We start from the raw sequence: 22,406 nt of genomic DNA on the forward strand, positions 1-22,406 counted from the left end.
ATGCTTAAATAGATTATGTTGTAGAGAAGGCAGAAATTCAAAATTTATTTTCAGTCTTAAGATGTCAGTAAATTACCTCAGAATAGGCTATGTTAGCAGTTAGTTTATGTGGTGTATATCAAACACCAGTGGAGAAAATTCCCCTATTATGGTTGTGATTAAACCATTTAACTATGTTTTTCCTGCCAGAGCTATAGAGTCTAAACTCCTTTAAAAGATGACTCTGAGAAATCCAAGTATATTATATGTAAAACATAAAAGGTAAGTTAATTTTAGATTGGAGTGCAGAGAGGCTGTTCCTTAATCTTGAATCCCCTTGGGAAGGGAAAATATTAGGAGGCGATAGCAGAGTATATAAAGGTGGGGTTGGCAAATGAGAAAGATTTTATGTAATTTAACTATTGGGTCTTCCTTCTTAAGTGAATAATTATTGAAATAATTAGTGCAACATCCCCTGTCATTGCATATTTTGTTCAGACTAAGCTGTGGAGAAGATGACTTTTTAATTCAGCCTTTCTTTTCCCCATTGCTAGTATTATCAGGTTTTGGTACTTAATTTTGGCATATGTTAAGAAAGCTGGTTATAAAATTACTTTTAAATATATCTGTAAATTTAGCACTTTGGCCCTAAAAACAAGAATGAAAAAATAACTGACATTTGTTGTCCTCAGTTGAGGTTTGCAGGTTGCAAATTTATGTGTAAAATACACAGGCCTAAAAGATAATTTGTGTTCCTTGGGAACTGAAATTGTTAGTGGCCTGTTAACTTAATAACATACCAGTACCAGTTCACTCTTCTGCTCCTTAGGGGCTCTTGTTCCCTGAGGTGACCTGAGAGACAAAACTAGTTACATACAGCACTGTTAACTTCTTCAAGTGAGCCAGGAATTTGATCACCGACTTGTATTTCTCTGTGTTTAGTGTACAGTACTTCGATATTAGGGCAAAACTAAAGCCTAAACATATTTGATGAACTTTTATAAGACTGAACATTAAGTCTTCCGATTGATAGCCAAAGTCAGTTTACAATATATAAATATATTATTGTATGCTCTTCATTATCAAAGTGAGCAGCCTGCCATCATGTGGATATAAATGAACAATGTAAAATGACATGGTGCTTACTTTCTACCTAATAGCCTCCTTCCCATCTCAAACAGAATCCCAAACAAGATAGCCAATACGTATATTTAATTTTCCAGTTAATATGTTTTAGATAATTGGCTTCTTTGGAATAATGTATGTTATAGAGTATATCGTACGTTTAATTTTCTTCATAAGGAAGTTATATCCTATACATTACTTATTAAACTATGACAATGTGTGAGAATGATAGAATCCCACTTTTTAGGAGGAGGAGGGTAGGGAAATCTTTAAAAATGTGTTTTCATCTTGGAGAGATGACTCATCTTAGAGATTTGAAAGGACCGTGAATGAATCTCCTAATAAAACAGGGGAGCACCATACCTTAACCATCTTGAGAGTCCCATTTTAAATAATTTTTATAACCTCCTTGGCATCATATTTCAATATGATTTTTGGTCCAGGTACTTGATCTGGACCAAAGTTTTTGATTTTCATATGGTTTTATTTAGCCTTAGAACCTCTTTACACACTATCTTTTGCAGAAACCCACTATAATTAGGTCAGAATGATACTGATCTGGTTCAAGGTAGGATTGGGGGAGGGGGTTCTTGCCCAGTTGCTGTCTATACCCTGCTCTGCCCCCTCCCCCCAGCCAATAAATGGGATGTGCACGAAAGGCCTTTTTTAGGAATCCATGTGGATGATGATGATTCTGTATATTGGTTTGGTAAAGTTTTTATGTGAAAGGCCATGTAAGAAATATTTCAGGCTTTTTGGGCCATATGGTTTCTTTTATAACTGTTCACCTCTGCCCTTGTAGCACCAAAGCAGCCATAGACAATGTATAAATAAATATGGTTGTGTTCCAGTAAAACTTCATTTATGGGTATGGAAATTTGAAGTTCATACAATTTTCATGTGTCACAATATCTTACTCAAGATGTGCTTTTTAGCTTATTTATAGGGGTAAAGTATTTTGAATTAGAGTAAAAATGCCCAGTTTCAGGATATTTTTTTCACACTTGGTTTTACATTTAAGTACCAAAAATATCCAAACATTTTTTGTTAGTCTTTCTCAGTACTCCTATTTGTGTTTCTAATCATCTTACTTAAAAAATTATATCAAGGTTGAAAATACGATCTTTTCAGGGCTGTTTGAAGAATATCTGGCGTTAGTTAGGTTTTTATTTAAAGAAGAAGGGGCATAGTTTGTGGGTGAGTGTGGGATAAGTGGTAAAGGTTGGGACATTCTTAGACTCAAGTCGTATGATTGCTTGGCTGGAGGAAGAATACAGACCAAAAGGAAGCTGCCAGCTTTCCAAATATGGAAGAAAAACGTGTGAAAATTATAGGGACTTTAGGAACCAATGTTTTTCTTTGAAAAAGCAGTTATAGCAAAAAAGATTGAATTTCTGATTGTCATCTAAAATTGATCACTGACTTAGTGGTCTAGAAGCTTAAGGCTGTAAGTTCTCTCAGTGTTTTTAACTTCAGCATTGTGATGAATACATCGCAAAATTGCCAGAACTTTATAGATAACCATTTTTCATGATTAAGTCATCAAGTTATGTAGCTTTTTCCAGGCTTTAATATCTCAAGCCTAAAAAAGTCATCTTGAATTTTGACTGTCGTCTTAGAAGAGTTTTTGAGTAGTTCCCTTTGAATTGTGCATATGTTCTGGTGATAGTCTAGAATAGCCCAATAGAAATGTAATATGGGTCACAAATGTGAGCCACATATGTAATTTTAAATTTTGTAGTAGGCACATTAAAAATAACGTAGGCAGTTAAAATTAATTTTAATAATATATTTTATTTAATATACCCCAAATATTTTATCATATAATCAGTATAAAATTACTGAATATTGTATATTGCGTTTTTCATACTAAGACTTTGAAATCCATTTTGCATTTTATATTTCGAGTACATCTTAATTTAGACTGTCCACATGTCAAATGGTCAACAGCCACGTGTGGCTAGTGAATACTGTATTGGACATGTGGCTCTAGAATGAGAGATTCTTGGCTTCTTGAAATGTGGGTAAATGCTGAATCCAGAGAGCCTTTTTACCACACATACAAGACATGGGAGGAATTAAAACATAAGTACAGCTACTGTTGAGAATATATTTAAATCCATTGAGTCATTTACATTTGGAATTCATGTTAGTCTTCTTCACACCCAAAAAAATTGTATTTTGGATTTACTATGAAAATTCAAGCATAGCACAGTTTGTTTTTTAACTAATCTTTTCTAATTTTTAGCTGAGTCCCTTTTTCTCTCTAGATAATGGATTTTCTGGAAACAAAGATTCCTGTATTGTCCTTTTACTTTTTGTCAGTTTAAGTCCTTGAATAGATATATTTAGATTTTCTTAAAATGAAAGATTTGGAGTAGAGATTCTGTCAAAGAACTTTTTCTTGACAAGCACCTGAAATTAAATGACCTTCAAGTTAAATGACCGTCTTCTCCTCTACATATGTAATACTGTAACAATGAAAGAACCCTCAGTCTACCTTAGGGTAGGCTGTTCATTGTGGTTTTGAACTTGGGACAACAATTTCCATAGTTGAGTCAAGAATATATAGTTGGTTTTCTTATGCAGGGGACACTCAGCCATACATTTGAGGATGTTTAATCTCTACTCTAAATACCTCTACTACTTTACCTTCAGATGTCCTTACTTCAGGAATTCTTTATGTGTACACATTTGCTGCTTTTTCTGGGAGGAAGACAAATTGTTGTGGCAACATCTTGACCCAGATGTTCCCGTATCTTCATTGTCTTAATTGACTAGTGAAGCCTCAACTTGGTTTATGGAAAAGGGACTTGTAACCTGACTGCAGGTTTGAAAGATTCTTAACCACAGGCCCATGTTTTGTTAAATATTTAATAGTGAGTACTATTTGAGGTTTATTTAGTGTATTTAATATAATAAATTTACTTATAAGGGATTGTAATATAACTAGTTCATATGGAATTTCTTAGTAAGTGAAGAGAAAAATAATTGAAACATTTGAACTTGAAAGAAAGCTTCATGTAGGATTGTAGATCATCTAGACTGGTGCTTCCCAAACTTTACATACGAACTCCTTGGGGATCTTATTAAAATGCAGATTCTGATTCAGTAGGTATGGGGTGAGGCCTGCCATCCTGCTTTTCTGAGTTGCTCTCAGGCTCTGCCTGTGCTGCTATTCCCTGGACCACCCTCTGAGTAGCAGCAATGTAAACCCTTATTTTGTGAAGGAGGAAACTGAAGCCTAGGGAGAATTACTGACTTGTCCAAATTTTCAAGATTGATTAGTGATAGTAAAGAGTATACCCTGAGTCTCTTAGTTTGAAGACTAGTACTTTTTCAAATGCACTGTGATTTTTTCATATTTATGGCCATTGTGTTGAAATCTTCAGCTGCCGTATTTTCAAAGGAAATGCTCAATGAAGGTGATTTAAGTTAAAATGTCATTATGTGGAGAAATAGGAAATAATAAACGTATTAAAATGTCATTTGTTTTATAGCACTTTTATTTTGCAGTGGTATATCCTTTTTTTAAAGTTCAAAGTTATATTGCTGGCCAGAATAGAAAATACAAGAATTAGCTGTTGTATGTAGTTGCATATTTTCTCTCCACTGTGGCCAGATAAACAGTTTGGTACTTGGTTTAAGATGACAGCAAAATAAATAAGAGGTATCTCTTAGAGCACTTACTTGTGAAAATTTCCTATTTAAAGAATCTACTTTATCCTGGGGACTTTAACCTCCTGACAGGAATGCGGGCTTAATATTTTCACTGGTTCTTTCCTCTTTTTTTTTTTTTTTTTGTTTTTTTTTTTGAGTTCTCATGATCATCTTTGAAGAAACCTGAGATATCTTGGTTTCTAATAATAAGATTTTTAGCAGATGAATCTCAAGAACTCTGTTGGCTTTCCTTTCTTAGAAGAGTTAAGCAGTGATATACAGGTCAGTTAGAAGTGTAGGAAGGACTTGGGTACTGTTCTGAAAAGAGGGGTCTTAGAGACTGAATAGGAGACTATATGTATATAAAGTGGACCTGAGCTTTATATTGTCGATGTAGCCTTGAAATAGCCTTATTCTCCTTATAGTCTTCCTGGAAATTACATAAAATTAATAACGAATTAAGATGCATGTGTCTCTCCCTAACCTGGTTGCAAGGGGAGATTTTACATCAAGGTAGTAGAATAGACTTAAAAAGAAGACTGCTTTCTCATTTAGTTAGAGTGGTTTTTCTCAGGATGGCTCAGAAAAACCATCTATCTAGAGGCTAGAGGGGGCAGTGTTATCATTATAGGAGAAGCTTTTAAGCATTGAAGAGACCTTAGTGTATTGGATTAGTTTCTTGGATTATAGTAGAAGATGATTAATAGTAGTAAAATACTAGATGTCACCATCTGAAAACTGGGTGTTTTTATTTCCATGACAGCATGTGAATCTTAGAGGATTACTTAGTTCAGGCGAGAGAAACAAGCTTTTAATGTATGAGTATGTAAACAGTTTCTTCATGAGAGAGATCTTAGATTTCTTACATAGATTTATGCACACAAGGACCATTGATTTATCTGTCACTGGAAATTTGCCTAGTCATTTTCTTGTGGGCAGCTGCGATGTTGGAGTATGTTGCATTCGGTCTCTGATAACGGTCTACTGATCGGTGTACAGAGCATTTGGCATTGGTATATTAGAGTGGGTATAGAGTAAGAGAGCAGTTTTAAGTTATGCTTTCTTTTAGTGTTCATTTTTTCAGATTTCTGAATGATTTGAGATTTTTTAAGACTACTTTCATTCAGGCTCACTTTTATGTATATTTGTACCTCGCTTTTTTTCTTCATCTCATAAAACCCACAATTTGATATCAAAATAGAACATACTACTGAAATTTTTATCTCCCATTCTGCTATCAGAATCTTAACCTAGCTTTATATTGTTCTTCTAGTCTTTTTCCTTTTTTCTCATATTTAAAAAAATATCCCCCTTGGAAAGAATGTTTGCTCCAGTTTAGCATTCTTCATTCTGTGCCTCTAGCTTTTAAGTTACGATATGAATAGTATCCCTTTGGCTTGGGGTTGGGAAGATTTTAAAAGAAGAGTATATGAGATACATTCTGTAATAAGCTTGAAAAGGCAACCTTGTGGAAATAGATCCTTGGGAAAACACCTAGGTGAAAACAACATTTTGGAGTCTATGAAATGGAATTTACTGGAAAGTTAGAGGTGCTACTGTTTCCCTAGGCGCTCTACTTGTGACAGTTAAGTGTAGATTGAGCCCAGGGCTCAGCACATTAGAGACTTAAGGAAGAAATCATTTCTTCAATTTTTCCTCTGCAGTGGTGGTGACCGCGGTGGCTTCAAAAATTTTGGTGGTAAGTGCTGAGTATCCCAAAATGTTTCAGTGGAAATGCTATATAAATCTAAAAGCCACCAATATCCCGCAGACGCAGTCTAAGCCCTTTCTTACCCTGTTGAGGCTGGTGTGTGTTGTGTGCTTTAAAAAAAATTATGTATATATACATATATATATCAAAGAAAACATTTTAAAAAGCCAAAGTTGATCTCAAACAGTCCAATGGGTTTCTACACAGTGAATTTGCATGAAAGAGTCTGTGGTGACCAATGAATGAGACTTTCACTGGATTTTGACAATACATTTTTTTAATAAAGGTAGCTGACATGGTGTTGTTAAATTATTAGGGTTTTCCAATCAGCCTTCACAACCAGAGCTTAACAAAAGTGATACTAGCATAATGCCAAAGTGGCGGGTACCGTCTGGGACAAATTTAAGGAAATAATTGACTTTCATCTTGATTTCTTAAACTTAATAAAACTTAATTTATATATTTACTTTGTAAATCTGTGATGGTTGACTTTCAAGGATTTTGGAAGTATTGACTTTCATGCCTTGGTTTTTATTACTATTTTTTCATGATTTCTAATGAGTTGCCTTCAATAGCTTTTTTTCTTTTTCTTTTTCTTTTCTTTTCCCTTAGGTCACAGGGATTATGGACCCAGACCAGATGCTGGTAAGGTTTATGGTAGTTTGTGACTTTGCCATTGAGAGAATATTAGTTTTCCAACTTTTCAAGGGAAAAGTGTGTCTGTTTGGAGGAGTTAGGGCAGTAGGAAGATTTAATTTGATAGTGTTTCCAGAATTGGGGAGCTTCACTTCTAAAAACATACCAGAAAGAAAAATTCAGGGAAATTGGAAAGTTTGCTGGGGAAAATTGCTATGTTTGTGGTTTCCTATGCTCTGCTTTTTCTTTTGTGAAAAAAATACTTGATCTTGTATTGCTAATTAACATTACTTATTTAAATAACTACAAATCAGATTTGAGAGAGTTGGTATCATTGGGAATTTGAAGTAGAAAATCTATGTTTAAGAAAATTTTACATCGGATTGGTAGTCCCCTTAGTGGGCCTAAGAAACCTGAACTCATACATGGGGAGAATTGTCTTACTCTGGGCAGAGGTCACTCACTTCATGTGGCTTTTATTTTTAAAATGAAATTCAAGGCTACCTGGAGCCTTTTGGAAGTTATAACTTAGATATTAAAAATCTATTTGAGCCAAAAAATTTTAATATATATTGAAATCAGAACTTTTGTTTTTATTAAGATGCCAAAGTATTCTATATGGATGGCAATTTCTGAATTATCCCTTGATGGACTGAATTTTTGTACATCTTTCTTACTTTGTTGTACTAATCCAAAAGTGTGCGTGTAAGGTAAGGTGTGTGTCAAGGTGCCCCTACCCTCTGGTATATACAAAGCTTATTGCAATGACCGGGAAACCAGCAGTTATGCTTGGCTTGCTTGGAAGTCCAAAGTGTCAGATTTGGGGAATTTTCTACTGAGAGCCTTAAAAGTACTGATTAGCCATAAAGGGTTAAAGCTCTCCAAAGAAAGGAATGCTAATTAATACTAGCTGTCTTCATCTCTTCATGAGCTTCAGCCCTGTATCTGAATCTAAAGAGTAAGATATCTAAGATCTCCCTTAATTGGTTTTTCACATAGTGTGGACTTGATCCACTTTAACTGAAGTTTAGTTGTAAGGATTGATCTACTACCAAATAACTATGGTGACCACTTTGCATGTGGATACAAGATTTTTTGTATATTGGTCCTTTTTCCTTTTGGTCATAGAAGCAGTTGAATATTGGACAATAAATTATTGCTCTTGATTACTGAACAGGATGTAAAACCAAGGAATATGTAAAATTAACCATAATTTTTTTCCCCCTTAGATTCAGAATCTGATAATTCAGATAACAACACAATCTTTGTGCAAGGACTTGGGGAGGGTGTGTCTACAGATCAAGTGGGGGAGTTCTTTAAACAAATAGGAATTATCAAGGTGAGTAGAAACTATGGCTTATGTTGAAAATCTTCTAATTATTAACATATTATAGTTAAGATACATAGATTACATAAGATTATATCTCTTAAAATTCCCTGATACACATGCCCAGCCATGTCTGTAGGCCTTTTGCTAAATTTGCTAAATACATGAAAATTTTATTCCTTGCTTGTTTATCTTTCCACAGCCTTCTACAGCTTTAGCTTTCAGTCTTCGGCTCTAAAAATAGTCTCTGCCTAGCTCCTAAGATTGTGAGAACCAAATGAGATTGTGAGAATATTTTATAGATTCTGAAAGGCCATTATATGCAAACTGCGTTACATATCAGCCCAGTATCGGATGCTTTATTTCATAATTGTGTTGTTTATTGTGTATTTAACGTGTATCCTGCACCATTTGTTTCATGCATGGCTGAATTCAGCAGGGCTGAATATTTCTGTGAATTTAATATTTCTCCTCTCTTAACTTGGAAAGCAGCAGTTAGAGTAGTGTTAGTAGATTGTAGCATTTACCTGAAATCAGTTTGCAGTTGTCCTTATTTTGGTGCCTGTGGAATTACTCATTTACCCATGATATGTAAAAAATTCATACAGTTCTGAAGAGTAGACATTCTTATTTGTCTTCCACTCCCATCTCAGCCAGCTGCAGTGTGTATACCTTAGTGGTAATCTGTTAATTTGCCTGGTGTACATTCTTCCTGACTTTTTTTTTTATGTTTTACAAGGTATATATTTACATGAAGCATTATCTAAAAGAAATTATACATAGATAAAACAGTATACTATGTATCATTTTCATAGCTTGGGTTTACTTAATATATCTTAAGAGAATTTTCAGAACCTATAGATAACTTAATTTTTATATTAGGTACATAATATTTGTAGTACGGATATGTGAATTCCTTTAAAAAATCCTTAATTGTGTGGTTTATGATCACTTTTTTTAAAAAAAGCTAATACCAACTTGTTTGTTCCTCAGACAAATAAGAAGACGGGAAAACCAATGATAAATCTGTATACAGACAAGGACACAGGGAAGCCAAAAGGAGAGGCAACAGTGTCATTTGATGACCCTCCTTCAGCTAAGGCAGCCATTGACTGGTTTGATGGTATATCTTATTCATACAGTTTCAATATGCAGTTTGGATAAATGTTTTCTAGTCTTGAAGTCAAAATATATTCTGGTAGACTGGTTATTTTCATGTTTACTTTTGTGGATATTTTATTAAAAATAAAGGCTAGAGTTTTTACATACCTTTAGAAATGAAGTAGAGAGCTCCCTCGTTTGTCCTCAATATTTCCTTATTATTCTACCTTGTGTTTGAAGCCACCCTGATGGAGATTTCGAGGGTTGGCCTGCTTAACTCTCTTTGTAAATTTAGATTAATTTCCCTTCAACTACAAAGCTAATACATATTTGGAAGAAATATTAAGACATTCCCCCCCCAAAAATGAAAAAATATGGGAAAGTAGAAGAAAGCAGTAAAGCTTCCATAGTCCTCTACTCAGAAATAACCATTGATAATATTTTTTATTAAATTTAACTCCACTCTTTTAAAAGCATTTTAAAAAGTTTGTCATTATATTCCGAATCTAGTTTTGTCTCATGCTTTTTTCACTTAACATTTTTACAGTCATTTCCCCACGTTATTAGAAATTCATTGTTTTGTATTCTAACAAAAACCAACACTTATTGCATGTTTACTGTGGTTTATAGGCTAGGCATAGTTGTAAAAGCTTTATATGCATTAATTCAGTTTGATCCTCATAGTAACCCTATGAGACAGCCTATTATTACTGTTTTTTAGATGTTGAAACTGAGGCACAGAGAAGCTGTATAATTTTCAGGATCGTAGCATAACTGGTAGAGTCAGGATTCAAACTCAGGCAGTCTGGATCCACAGTCTCTAAAGGACTTAACCATGCTAGATTAGATTGACAGACACTTGAGGTCCCTTCTGGTTCTGAGATTATTGTACCTGTGTCTTTAAAACATAATTGCATTTCTTCAAAAATGAGATTGTGGTACTCTGTCCTCACCTTCATATTCTTTACTTTTTTTGCATTATTCTGTCAGGCCTCATCACCTTGCTCTTGAAGGCTAGGTCCTTTCTTCCTCACTTTTCTGTGAATTAAAAAACAATCTCTTTTGCTCATATGTTCTAAAATAATTGTGCTTTTTGCCCACAGGTCATATGAGCCTCTTAAACCTAACTCCATAGTTAAGGTCATTCTACAGCTTTGAAAATACTGATCCATGAGTGGCTTCCTAGGTCCTACTGTCTGATACTCTGGAAAGTTGCCAGCCATTATAATAAGCGCTTTGATTAGGGAGCTAAGGCTCCTGGAATTGTGACCATTTTATGAATCCTTTTGTTTAATATAAACTAAAAAGATTAGTTCCTGTCTCTAAGGCCCTGGGGCTGCAGAATACAGGTGTGTGTGCATGTGTGTAAGTAATCACATATGCTTTCATTTTCCTGGCATTTATTTTTAAAGATACTACCTTGCATATAGTAAAAGAGTTTCAAACTGTACCAGAAGTATAGAATAAAAAATGAGCTTTCTTTTACTTTTGACCCCCAGTGATCTCTTTTCCCCTCCTGAGAGTTGAGCATGATAGGCAGTGTATATGTAGCATGTAAGTGCATGTAAAGGCACGTGTGCACACCCACACACTCATTCCCTTTATAAAGCAGAAGTGGTGACATACTACACACATGGTTCTGCACTTGGCTCTTTTCATATTACAAATAGATGTGGGGTTTTTTTTTCTTAGTAAGAAGTAACTGCATCCCAGTGACAGATCTGCTCTATTCAATAGATTGTATCATGTTTGAGCACTGTTACTTTGACTTCTTAGGGAACACTGGTGTGTTTGAATTTGTGTGAGGATGTCTGTTACTGCTCTGAAACTGAAAATTTTCAGGACAGTTTTATATTTTTGTTGTGAGGTGGAGATGTGGAGTAGCATTTTTTCAAAACTTCTTTTTTTCTTCTTAGGAAAAGAATTCCATGGCAACATCATTAAAGTGTCCTTTGCTACCAGAAGACCTGAATTCATGAGAGGGGGTGGAAGTGGAGGTGGGCGACGAGGTAAGACACTTGTTGCTCACAGGCCTGGATATTGTACAAAGGGTTTGATTTTGAGTCTATGTTCTGTCTCTGTTGTGTGAACTACTACCTCTTTCTCCCCCTGGGTTTTTTTCCTTCTATCTTTTTTTTTTTAATTTTTATTGTTATGTTAATCACCATATATTACATCATTTGTTTTTGATGTAGTGTTCCATGATTCATTGTTTGTGCATAACACCCAGTGCTCCATGCAGAATGTGCCCTCTTTAATACCCATCACCAGGCTAACCCATCCACCTACCTCCTCCCCTCTAGAACCCTCAGTTTGTTTTTCAGAGTCCATCGTCTCTCATGGTTCTTCTCCCCCTCTGACTTACTCCCCTTCATTCTTCCCCTCCTGCTATCTTCTTCTTTTTCTTTTTTCTTAACATATGTTGTGTTATTTGTTTCAGAAGTACAGATCTGTGATTCAACAGTCTTGCACAATTCACAGCGCTCACCATAGCACATACCCTCCCCAATGTCTATCACCCAGCCGCCCCATCCCTCCCACCCCCCACCACTCTAGCAACCCTCAGTTTGTTCCTGAGATTAAGAATTCCTCATATCAGTGAGGTCCTATGATACATGTTTTTCTCTGATTGACTTATTTCACTCAGCATAACACCCTCCAGTTCCATCCACGTCGTTGCAAATGGCAAGATCTCATTCCTTTTGATGGCTGCATAATATTCCATTGTGTATATATACCACATCTTCTTTATCCATTCATCTGTCGATGGACATCTTGGCTCTTTCCACAGTTTGGCTATTGTGCACATTGCTGCTATAAACATTGGGGTGCACGTACCCCTTCGGATCCCTACATATGTATCTTTGTGGTAAATACCCAGTAGTGCAATTGCTGGATCGTGTGGTAGCTCTACTTTCAACTGCTTGAGGAACCTCCATACTGTTTTCCAGAGGGGTTGCACCAGCTTGTGTTCCCACCAACAGTGTAGGAGGGTTCCCCTTTCTCCACATCCCAGCCAACGTCTGTCGTTTCCTGACTTGTTAATTTTAGCCATTCTGACGGGTGTGAGGTGGTATCTCATGGAGGTTTTGATTTGGATTTCCCTGATGCCGAGCGATGTTGAGCACTTTTTCATGTGTCTATTGGCCATTTGGATGTCTTCTTTGGAAAAATGTCTGTTCATGTCTTCTGCCCATTTCTTGATTGGATTATTTGTTCTTTGGGTGTTGAGTTTGATAAGTTCTTTCTAGATTTTGGAGATTAGCCCTTTATCTGATATGTCATTTGCAAATATTTTCTCCCATTCTGTCGGTTGTCTTTTGGTTTTGTGGACTGTTTCTTTTGCTGTGCAAAAGCTTTTTATCCTGATGAAATCCCAATAGTTCATTTTTGCCCTTGCTTCCCTTGCCTTTGGCAATGTTTCTAGGAAGAAGTTGCTGTGGCTGAGGTCGAAGAGGTAGCTACCTGTGTTCTCCTTTAGGATTTTGATGGACTCCTGTCTCACATTTAGGTCTTTCAACCATTTGGAGTCTATTTTTGTGTGTGGTGTAAGGAAATGGTCCAGTTTCATTCTTCTGCATGTGGCTGTCCAATTTTCCCAACACCATTTGTTGAAGAGACTGGCTTTTTGCCATTGGACATTCTTTCCTGCTTTGTCAAAGATGAGTTGACCATAGAGTTGAGGGTCCATTTCTGGGCTCTATTCTGTTCCATTGATTTATGTGTCTGTTTTTGTGCCAGTACCATACTGTCTTGATGATGACAGCTTTGTAATAGAGCTAGAAGTCCGGAATTATGATGCCGCCAGCTTTGCTTTTCTTTTTCAACATTCCTCTGGCTATTCGGGGTCTCTTCTGGTTCCATACAAATTTTAGGATTATTTGTTCCATTTCTTTGAAAAAAGTGGATGGTATTTTGATGGGGATTGCATTGAATGTGTAGATTGCCCTAGGTAGCATTGACATCTTCACAATGTTGGTTCTCCCAATCCATGAGCATGGAGCGTTTTTCCATTTCTTTGTGTCTTCTTCAATTTCTTTCATGAGTATTTTATAGTTTTCTGAGTACAGATCCTTTGCCTCTTTGGTTAAATTTATTCCTAGGTATCTTATGGTTTTGGGTGCAGTTGTAAATGGGATCGACTCCTTGATTTGTCTCTCTTCTGTCTTGTTGTTGGTGTATAGGAATGCCACTGATTTCTGTGCATTGATTTTATATCCTGCTACTTTACTGAATTCCTGTATGAGTTCTAGCAGTTTTGGGGTGGAGTCTTTTGGGTTTTCCACATACAGTATCATATCATCTGCAAAGAGTGAGAGTTTGACTTCCTCTTTGCCGATTTGGATGCCTTTGATTTCTTTTTGTTGTCTGATTGCTGTGGCTAGGAGTTCTAATACTATGTTGAATAGCAGTGGTGAGAGTGGACATCCCTGCCACGTTCCTGACCTTAGGGGAAAAGCTTTCAGCTTTTCCCCATTGAGAATGATATTCGCTGTAGGTTTTCATAGATGGCTTTTATGATATTGAGGTATGTGCCCTCTATCCCTATACTCTGAAGAGTTTTGATCAAGAAAGGATGCTGTACTTTGTCAAATGCTTTTTCTGCGTCTATTGAGAGGATCATATGACTCTTGTTCTTTCTTTTTTTAATGTATTGTATCACGTTGATTGATTTGCGGATGTTGAACCAGCCTTGCAGCCCAGGGATAAATCCCACTTGGTCGTGGTGAATAATCCTTTTAACGTACTGTTGGATTCTATTGGCTAGTATTTTGGTGAGAATTTTTGCATCCATGTTCATCAAGGATATTGGTCTGTAATTCTCCTTTTTGATGGGGTCTTTGGTTTTGGGATCAAGGTAATGCTGGCCTCATAAAATGAGTTTGGAAGTTTTCCTTCCATTTCTATATTTTGGAACAGTTTCAGGAGAATAGGTATTAATTCTTCTTTGAATGTCTGATAGAATTCCCCTGGGAAGCCATCTGGCCCCGGGCTTTTGTTTGTTGGGAGATTTTTGATGACTGCTTCAGTTTCTTTAGTGGTTATAGGTCTGTTCAGGTTTTCTATTTCTTCCTGGTTCAATTTTGGTAGTTGATACATCTCTAGGAATGCACCCATTTCTTCCAGGTTATCTAATTTGCTGGCATAGAGTTGTTCATAATATGTTCTTATAATTGTTTGTATTTCTTTGGTGTTGGTTGTGATCGCTCCTGTTTCATTCATGATTTTGTTGATTTGGATCATTTCTCTTTTTTTTTTGATAAGTCTGGCCAGGGGTTTATCAATCTTGTTAATTCTTTCACAGAACCAGCTCCTAGTTTCGTTGATCTGTTCTACTGTTATTTTGGTTTCTAGTTCATTGATTTCTGCTCTGATCTTTATTATTTCCCTTCTCCTGCTGGGTTTAGGCTTTATTTGCTGTTCTTTCTCCAGCTTCTTTAGGTGTAGGGTTAGGTTGTGTATTTGAGACCTTTCTTGTTTCTTGAGGAAGGCTTGTATTGCTATATACTTTCCTCTCAGGACTGCCTTTGCTGTATCCCAAAGATTCTGAACAGTTGTGTTTTCATTTTCATTGGTTTCCATGAATTTTTTTAATTCTTTAATTTCCTGGTTGACCCATTCATTCTTTAGTAGGATGCTCTTTAGCCTCCATGTATTTGAGTTCTTTCCGACTTTCTTCTTGTGATTGAGTTCTAGTTTCAAAGCATTGTGGTCTGAAAATATGCAGGGAATAATCCCAATCTTTTGGTACCGGTTGAGACCCGATTTGTGACCTAGGATGTGATCAATTCTGGAGAATGTTCCATGGGCACTAGAGAAGAATGTGTATTCTGTTGCTTTGGGATGGAATGTTCTGAATATGTCTGTGAAGTCCATTTGGTCCAGTGTGTCATTTAAAGTCTTTATTTCCTTGTTGATCTTTTGCTTAGATGATCTGTCCATTTCAGTCAGGGGGGTGTTAAAGTCCCCCACTATTACTGTATTTCTTTGCTTTTGTTATTAATTGCCTTGTATAATTGGCTGCTCCCACATTAGGGGCATAGATATTTACAATTGTTAGATCTTCTTGTTGGATAGACCCTTTAAGTAAGATATAGTGTCCTTCCTCATCTCTTATTACAGTCTTTGTTTTAAAATCTAATTTGTCTGATATAAGGATTGCCACCCCAGCTTTCTTTTGGTGTCCATTTGCATGGTAAATCGTTTTCCACCCCCTCACTTTCAATCTGGGGGTGTCTTTGGGTCTAAAATGAGTCTCTTGCAGACAGCATATTGATGGGTGTTGTTTTTTAATCCAATCTGATAGCCTGTGTCTTTTGATTGGGGCATTTAGCCCATTTACATTCAGGGTAACTATTGAAAGGTATGAATTTAGTGCCTGTATGGCCTGGAAGGTGACTGTTATACTGTATGTTGTCTGTGTTCCTTTCTGATCTATGCTGCTTTTAGGCTCTCTCTTTGCTTAGAGGACCCCTTTCAATATTTCTTGGAGGGCTGGTTTCGTGTTTGCAAATTCCTTTAGTTTTTGTTTGTCCTGGAAGCTTTTTCTCTCTCCTTCTATTTTCAATGACAGCCTAGCTGGATATAGTATTCTTGGCTGCCTATTTTTCTCATTTAGTGCTCTGAAGATATCTTGCCAGTCCTTTCTGGCCTGCCAGGTCTCTGTGGATAGGTCTGTTGCCAATCTAATGTTTCTACCATTGTAGGTTACATAACTCTTCTCCCGAGCTGCTTTCAGGATTTTCTCTTTGTCTCTGAGACTCGTAAGTTTTATTATTAGATGTCGGGGTGTTGACCTATTATTATTGATTTTGAGAGGGGTTCTCTGTGCCTCCTGGATTTTGATGCCTGTTTCCTTCCTCACATTAGGGAAGTTCTCTGCTATTATTTGCTCCAATATGCCTTCTGCCCCTCTCTCTCTTTCTTCTTCTGGGATCCCAATTATTCTAATGTTTCGTCTTATCGTATCACTTATCTCTTGAATTCTGCCCTCGTGATCCTGTAGTTGTTTATCTTTTTCCTTCTATCTTAAAGTGAGAGTGGGTACTGAAAGGAGATTGGGTAAATAAGGTGTCATAATAGCTAAGAAAGTAGTTGGAAGAAGGTTCTAGAGATCCCTTTGGAAAGCTTCGTGGCAGTTTGTTATTCACCTGGAGATCAGGAGGCAGTTGCTTAAATGATACCTATTTAGGTAATCTGACCAGTTTGTAAGTTCTCTGATACAGTTGCTGCCGCCTTGTTCATTTCTATTGTGTTTAGTTCCTTAAATTTGAAATATGTCTTCTCTACCTTTATCATTGAGATCCTTAAACCAGGGAGAATATTATAATAGAAAGTGGACTTTGGAAGTTTTTTAGTGCATTGTTTGCACTTTAATATGTGCCTGGGATCTTTTCCCACATTTTTTGGATTTACTAAGTAAAGCCTCAAATAAAAGAATCAGAGTTCTTGGGGTTAATTTTGGGGGTGGCCACCCAGTTATTGATGGTTACTTGCTCTTAATTCTTTCATCTGGTGCTTTTCTTCTGCTGTGTTAATGTCGGCTGCTGATTTTTCTCTCCCACCTTTCTTAACCCCAGGCCGTGGAGGATATAGAGGTCGTGGAGGCTTTCAGGGGAGAGGTGGAGACCCCAAAAGTGGGGACTGGGTTTGCCCTAATCCGTAAGTATCCTTATTAACTCTGGCGGTAGTAGGAGTTGGGATTGGGGTTGGAGGATGCAAGAGGGGGTTCTGATTCAGTTGGAAACTATTGAACATTTTTATTTTCCTCCTTTCTCAGGTCATGTGGAAATATGAACTTTGCTCGAAGGAATTCCTGCAACCAGTGTAATGAGCCCAGACCAGAGGACTCTCGTCCCTCAGGAGGAGGTGGGTTGCTTTTTAACAGCATCTGCATGGCATTTATCTTCTGACTAGCATTAAGGGTGGTTTATGTTATCCTGTTGGCCTCACTGGTTTGCATCTCTACCTTGCAGACTTCCGGGGAAGAGGCTACGGTGGAGAGAGGGGCTACAGAGGTCGTGGGGGCAGAGGTGGAGACCGAGGTGGCTACGGAGGAGACAGAAGTGGTGGCGGCGGCTACGGAGGAGACAGAAGTGGCAGCGGCAGCTACGGAGGAGATAGAAGTGGGGGTGGCTATGGTGGAGACAGAAGTGGGGGCGGCTATGGTGGGGACCGAGGAGGCGGTTACGGTGGGGACCGAGGAGGCGGTTATGGAGGAGACCGAGGCGGAGGCTACGGTGGCGACCGAGGAGGCGGTTATGGAGGAGACCGAGGAGGTGGCTACGGTGGCGACCGAGGAGGAGGCTACGGTGGCGACCGAGGAGGAGGCTACGGTGGCGACCGAGGCGGCTATGGAGGAGACCGCAGTGGGGGGGGCTATGGAGGAGACCGTGGTGGCGGCGGGGCCTACGGTGGAGACCGAGGTGGCGGCTATGGAGGTGACAGGAGTGGGGGCGGCTATGGAGGAGACCGAGGCGGCTATGGAGGCAAAATGGGAGGAAGGTGAGTATTAGAATGTACTTGTTAACCATTTTACATCACCGCTCCTAGGCTTTAGGATCTGAACCCTTTTTGTCACATTTTCTTAAGGTCCGGTTTTTTGGAACTTGAATTTTTCATCGGAAGCGTTCTCAGTGAGGATGGGGAAGATTCATTTAGTTTCCCATTTAGAAATTTCTAAAACTCATTGTGTTTTGGAAATTTTGTTTCAAAATCTTTATATTGGTGTGAATGTGTGTATATGAATATGTGTTATTCTTCCTCATGGCTAAAGATAATTGAGAGATAATTTAAAATTATATGTAAACCAGAGGTTCTTAATTTAAGTGAGGGGGAGCACACATTTCATGGGGGTAGGGGTGTGTTTTCTGAAATCTTATGTGTTGTGCCACCCTGTAGTTACTTCTCTGGAGATTCTGGTAATACCTTTTCCAGATGAAAATCACTGATGGTACTGATGGGAATGTGTTGTGCATGTGAATGGTGTAGAGGCAGAAAAAGTTGAACCAGTTATTACACTAAGCATCTGTATGCCAGAGACATTATAAGGTATGAGAATTAGTATAGCATGGAGTTCAGAGATAAGACTTCTCTGGGTTCAAATTCTGGCTCCACCATTTACTATGTGACCTTAGGCAAGTTACTTAACCTTATGGAGCATCAGTGTTCTCATCTATAAAATGGAGCCAGTAATACCTCCTTCGAGGAGTCAAATTAGATTACTACACTATGGCAGTTCCTGGCCCATGGTAAATGCTATATAATTGTTAGCTCTTAGTAATTATTATCTTTTGAACCCTTCTTACTGTGTGGCAAATCCTGTGGAAGTATCTGTATTCTTTAGTTCTAGTCCTTCTCTCAACCCCATGAAGTAGATGTATTTCGCATTTTATGGAGTAAGAAACACTGAGTAACTTTTCCAAGGTCACATAGTAAGTGGCAGATCCAGAATTCTTACATGACAATGTTTGCTTGCTTAATTCTGTTACGCCACTCTTTTGTTTAGAGAGCTGGAATTGGCACAGTCTCTGACCTCCTGAAATACCACAGTGGTTTGGAGTCCTTATTCTAGATGGGAAGTTTTTAAGAGAGTTAATGATAGCAAAAAACTTCTTCTAGGAACTTTGTGAGTCTTAAAGCTGTTAAATTAGACCTTTATTAAGCACCTTCTAGGAGTAGAGAAATAAATTAGGTATGGTGTCATTCTTACAGAAATTGTCAAACAGACGCCATTCGCCAGCACCCTGAGGAAGTGTCTGATGCTCTCCCTTGGTAGAAAATTAGAATTTAGTCTGGCTCTTTATTTTTCATTCCTAGAAACGACTACAGAAATGATCAGCGCAACCGACCATACTGATGACTGTTTTGAATGTTCCTTTGTCTCTGACATGATCCATAGTGAAATTGCCAGAGTTTTGCCTGCTGCTTTCCTCGTGGCCTCTTCTTGGGTAGTGAAATTAAGTGACATTTGGATTTTTATTTGGGTGGGAGGGCTGGGACAATTTTTCTTTTAGAAATGTCCATTGAAATTTTCCCGTTTAGTTTCCAACCTCCTTTCCAACCCTTGAAGCTAAGTGCGTTGTAAAATATTGCCAAAATGGAAAGTGTTTTGTATTACTGCAATAAAGGCTGCTTGTTTTGTGGACTCTTGTACATTAGTGCATTGTTCTGTCACACTCAGGATTCAGCTACAGCAGACTCTAACCCTAAAGAATTAAGAGATGCATTGTTTCATGAACTGATAATGTTACTTTCAACAATACTGAACTCCTACTCTGTTTAGAGTAGTAGTTTGCAAGAATGACTGCATGTCAGAATTACCTGAGGAGGTTGTCAAAATTACAGATTCCTAGACCTCACCCCAGGTCTAATCAGAACTTGTTAGGTGTGGGAAGCTAGGCCTAGGAATCTATATCAAGTTTACCAGGTGGTTTTGATACAGTCCGTTTAATTGCAGTTTATAGTTGTGAACCATTTATTTAGGGCAGTGTTGTAGATGCTAGGAATGTGAGGTCTAAGGGCTAGGTAGGAAGAGTAAGGATTTGACAAGCCGAGGTCCAGATACCAGTGTGCATGGTATGTTACTTAAAGAACTACCTCTCCTACCCTTAACCAAGGGTGAGGCATTGCATGAGATGCTGGATGTGTTGCCCATCAGGCAAACAGTATACAGTCTGACAAGTACTCCAAGAGGAATAAGTACAAGTTGTTTGGAAGGCTGATTGAAAGGACACTTAATCCAGTCACATGGGGTCAAGAAGGCTTGGTAAGTCTTGAGGGAAGAGTAGGAGTTGGCCAAGTATGAAGGCTGGGTGAGGAAATGGTGTTCCCAGCAGAAAACGAACGACATGAACAAATAAGTCAGGAATTAAGAGAAGAAAGAGTGAAGAACAAGCTCTGCGTTTGAGAATTGTATGTAGTGCATTGTGATTAGAGGGAGGAGTTCAAGGAGGGCCTGCAAAAGGTAAGACTGGAGCAAGCTTGGTGAGAAGGTCCTTGCATTTCATTTTTACTCTGCCTCCGAAAAGGGAGCTATTAAAAGATTTTAATCAGGGGAGTGGCCTGACCTGAGTGGCGTCAACTGAAAGATGCTTATGGCTGCCTTGTGGAGACGCTGGATTGGAAACAGAATGGTGAGCCAGGTGAGAGAGATTCTGGTCTGAGCTCAGACAGTGACTGGATGAGGAGGAGAGAACTAAATTGATTTGAGAAATGAGGGAGGGACATTTGACAGGATTTGGCTAGATGTCAGAAATTGTGGGGAGAGAAGCCAGGTTTCTGGCCTGGTAATGGGTAGATGTGCTATTCGTTTAAATAGGAGACACTGGGAAAAGGAACAGGTTTGGGAGCAAGATGAGGGGAGTGATTTCAGTAGGCAGCTGGGTGTGTAAATCTGCAGCTTAGAAAACAGTGGCACTCAACATTATGCACCCTGATTTTTTTTCTTTACTGACTTCTGTCTCCTTTGCTAATTTCTCTACTTGACCTTCACATGTTGGAAGTTTCTCAGGGCTTGTTCTGATCACCTTTGTCTTTCTGTTTACACCCATTTTTATCCTGGAAGAATTCATTCAGACTGTGGCTTTAAATACCATCTAATATAGTGATGACTACCAAATTTAAGTCTCTAGTCTTGACCTCTGCCCTTAACTCTGGATTATATTCACCTTCCTACTTGACCTAGTCTTTTTTTTTTTTAATTTTTTTTTTTTATTTGAGAGGGAGCGCATGTGCACATGCATAAGTTGGGAGGGGCAGAGGGAGAAGCAGACTCCCCCTGAGCAGGAGCTGGACATGGGGCTTGACCCCGGGATTCCAGGATCATGATCTGAGCTGAAGGCAGACACTTAACCAACTGATCCACCTAAGTGCCCCTCTGCTTGACCTTTTCATTAGGATGTACTGAACAGAACATTCTTTTTTTCTTTTGGTGACTGCCGGACTAACTAGAACTTTTGATCTCCCTTTCCAGATCAGTTTCTCTTTTCCTAGGTTTCCTCATCTCAGTAAAAGTCTTCACTGTCCTCCCAGACCAGAAAGAAAACTTAAGAGTTTACACTTGATTTCTCCTTCATTCATCCTATACCTGCAGGTCTTTTTAATTCAATCTCCAAAATATATCCCGAAACCATCTTTATATTCTTGGTTACAATCCTGGTACGAACTATAATTCTTTCTCTCCTGTACAGTTGCAAAGCCTATTAATAGGTCCCCCTACACAATCTTGTTCCTCTGAAATCTGTTTTTCCCACAGCAGCCAAATGATACTGTAAAGATGTGAACTGAATGACTGTGTCGTGCCTTCTTAAAAGCCTTTCGCTGACTTTTTTTTTTAAATTTTTATTTTAAGTAGTCTCCATGCCCAATGTGGGACTTAAATTCACGACCCTGAGATTGAGAGTCACATGCTCTACCGACTGAACCAGCTAGGCACCCCATTGACTTTTATTACATGTAGGCTATGTAGGCTATAAATTCCTTACCCTGGCTTGCAAAGCCCTTATGATCTGGCCTCTGTCTCCCTCTCCAACCTTATTATGTAACATTTATCCATACTTACCTTGCTTTAACCACACTGGTCATATTCTTAATGGTACCAAATATGCTTCTGCTTCAGTATCTTTGCACACTAGGATTCTCCTTCCTCAAATATTCACATGGCTGATTCCTTTTCACTGCAATGTTGGGTCAGATTCCAGCCCCTGTCCTTGGCCTTCCTATTTTTTTTTTTTTAAGATTTTATTTATTTATTTGACAGAGACAGAGAGGGAACACAAGCAGGGGGAGTGGGAGAGGATGAAGCAGGCTTCCCGTGGAGCAGGGAGCCCGATGTGGGGCTTGATCATGACCTGAGCTGAAGGCAGA

At 38.2% G+C, this 22,406-nt stretch overlaps 1 protein-coding gene across 2 annotated transcripts in view; it reads left to right on the plus strand.

Annotated features, from left to right (window-relative positions):
* The window catches only part of TAF15 (TATA-box binding protein associated factor 15), a 34,731-nt gene extending 15,037 nt beyond the window's left edge, over positions 1-19,694 (plus strand). For both annotated transcript variants that reach the window (XM_027625993.2, XM_027625994.2), the window contains exons 8-16: positions 6,429-6,463; positions 7,088-7,120; positions 8,341-8,450; positions 9,432-9,561; positions 11,456-11,548; positions 17,120-17,201; positions 17,320-17,408; positions 17,516-18,044; positions 19,359-19,694. In XM_027625993.2, coding sequence (XP_027481794.1) covers positions 6,429-6,463; positions 7,088-7,120; positions 8,341-8,450; positions 9,432-9,561; positions 11,456-11,548; positions 17,120-17,201; positions 17,320-17,408; positions 17,516-18,044; positions 19,359-19,398 — 1,141 coding nt within the window. In that variant the 3' untranslated portion in view covers positions 19,399-19,694. The remainder of the gene's footprint in view (positions 1-6,428; positions 6,464-7,087; positions 7,121-8,340; positions 8,451-9,431; positions 9,562-11,455; positions 11,549-17,119; positions 17,202-17,319; positions 17,409-17,515; positions 18,045-19,358) is intronic.
* Positions 19,695-22,406: the final 2,712 nt, after the last annotated feature.

The sequence above is a fragment of the Zalophus californianus genome, chromosome 16 (assembly GCF_009762305.2).
Source record: "Zalophus californianus isolate mZalCal1 chromosome 16, mZalCal1.pri.v2, whole genome shotgun sequence".
In the NCBI taxonomy this organism is placed as follows: domain Eukaryota; kingdom Metazoa; phylum Chordata; class Mammalia; order Carnivora; family Otariidae; genus Zalophus; species Zalophus californianus.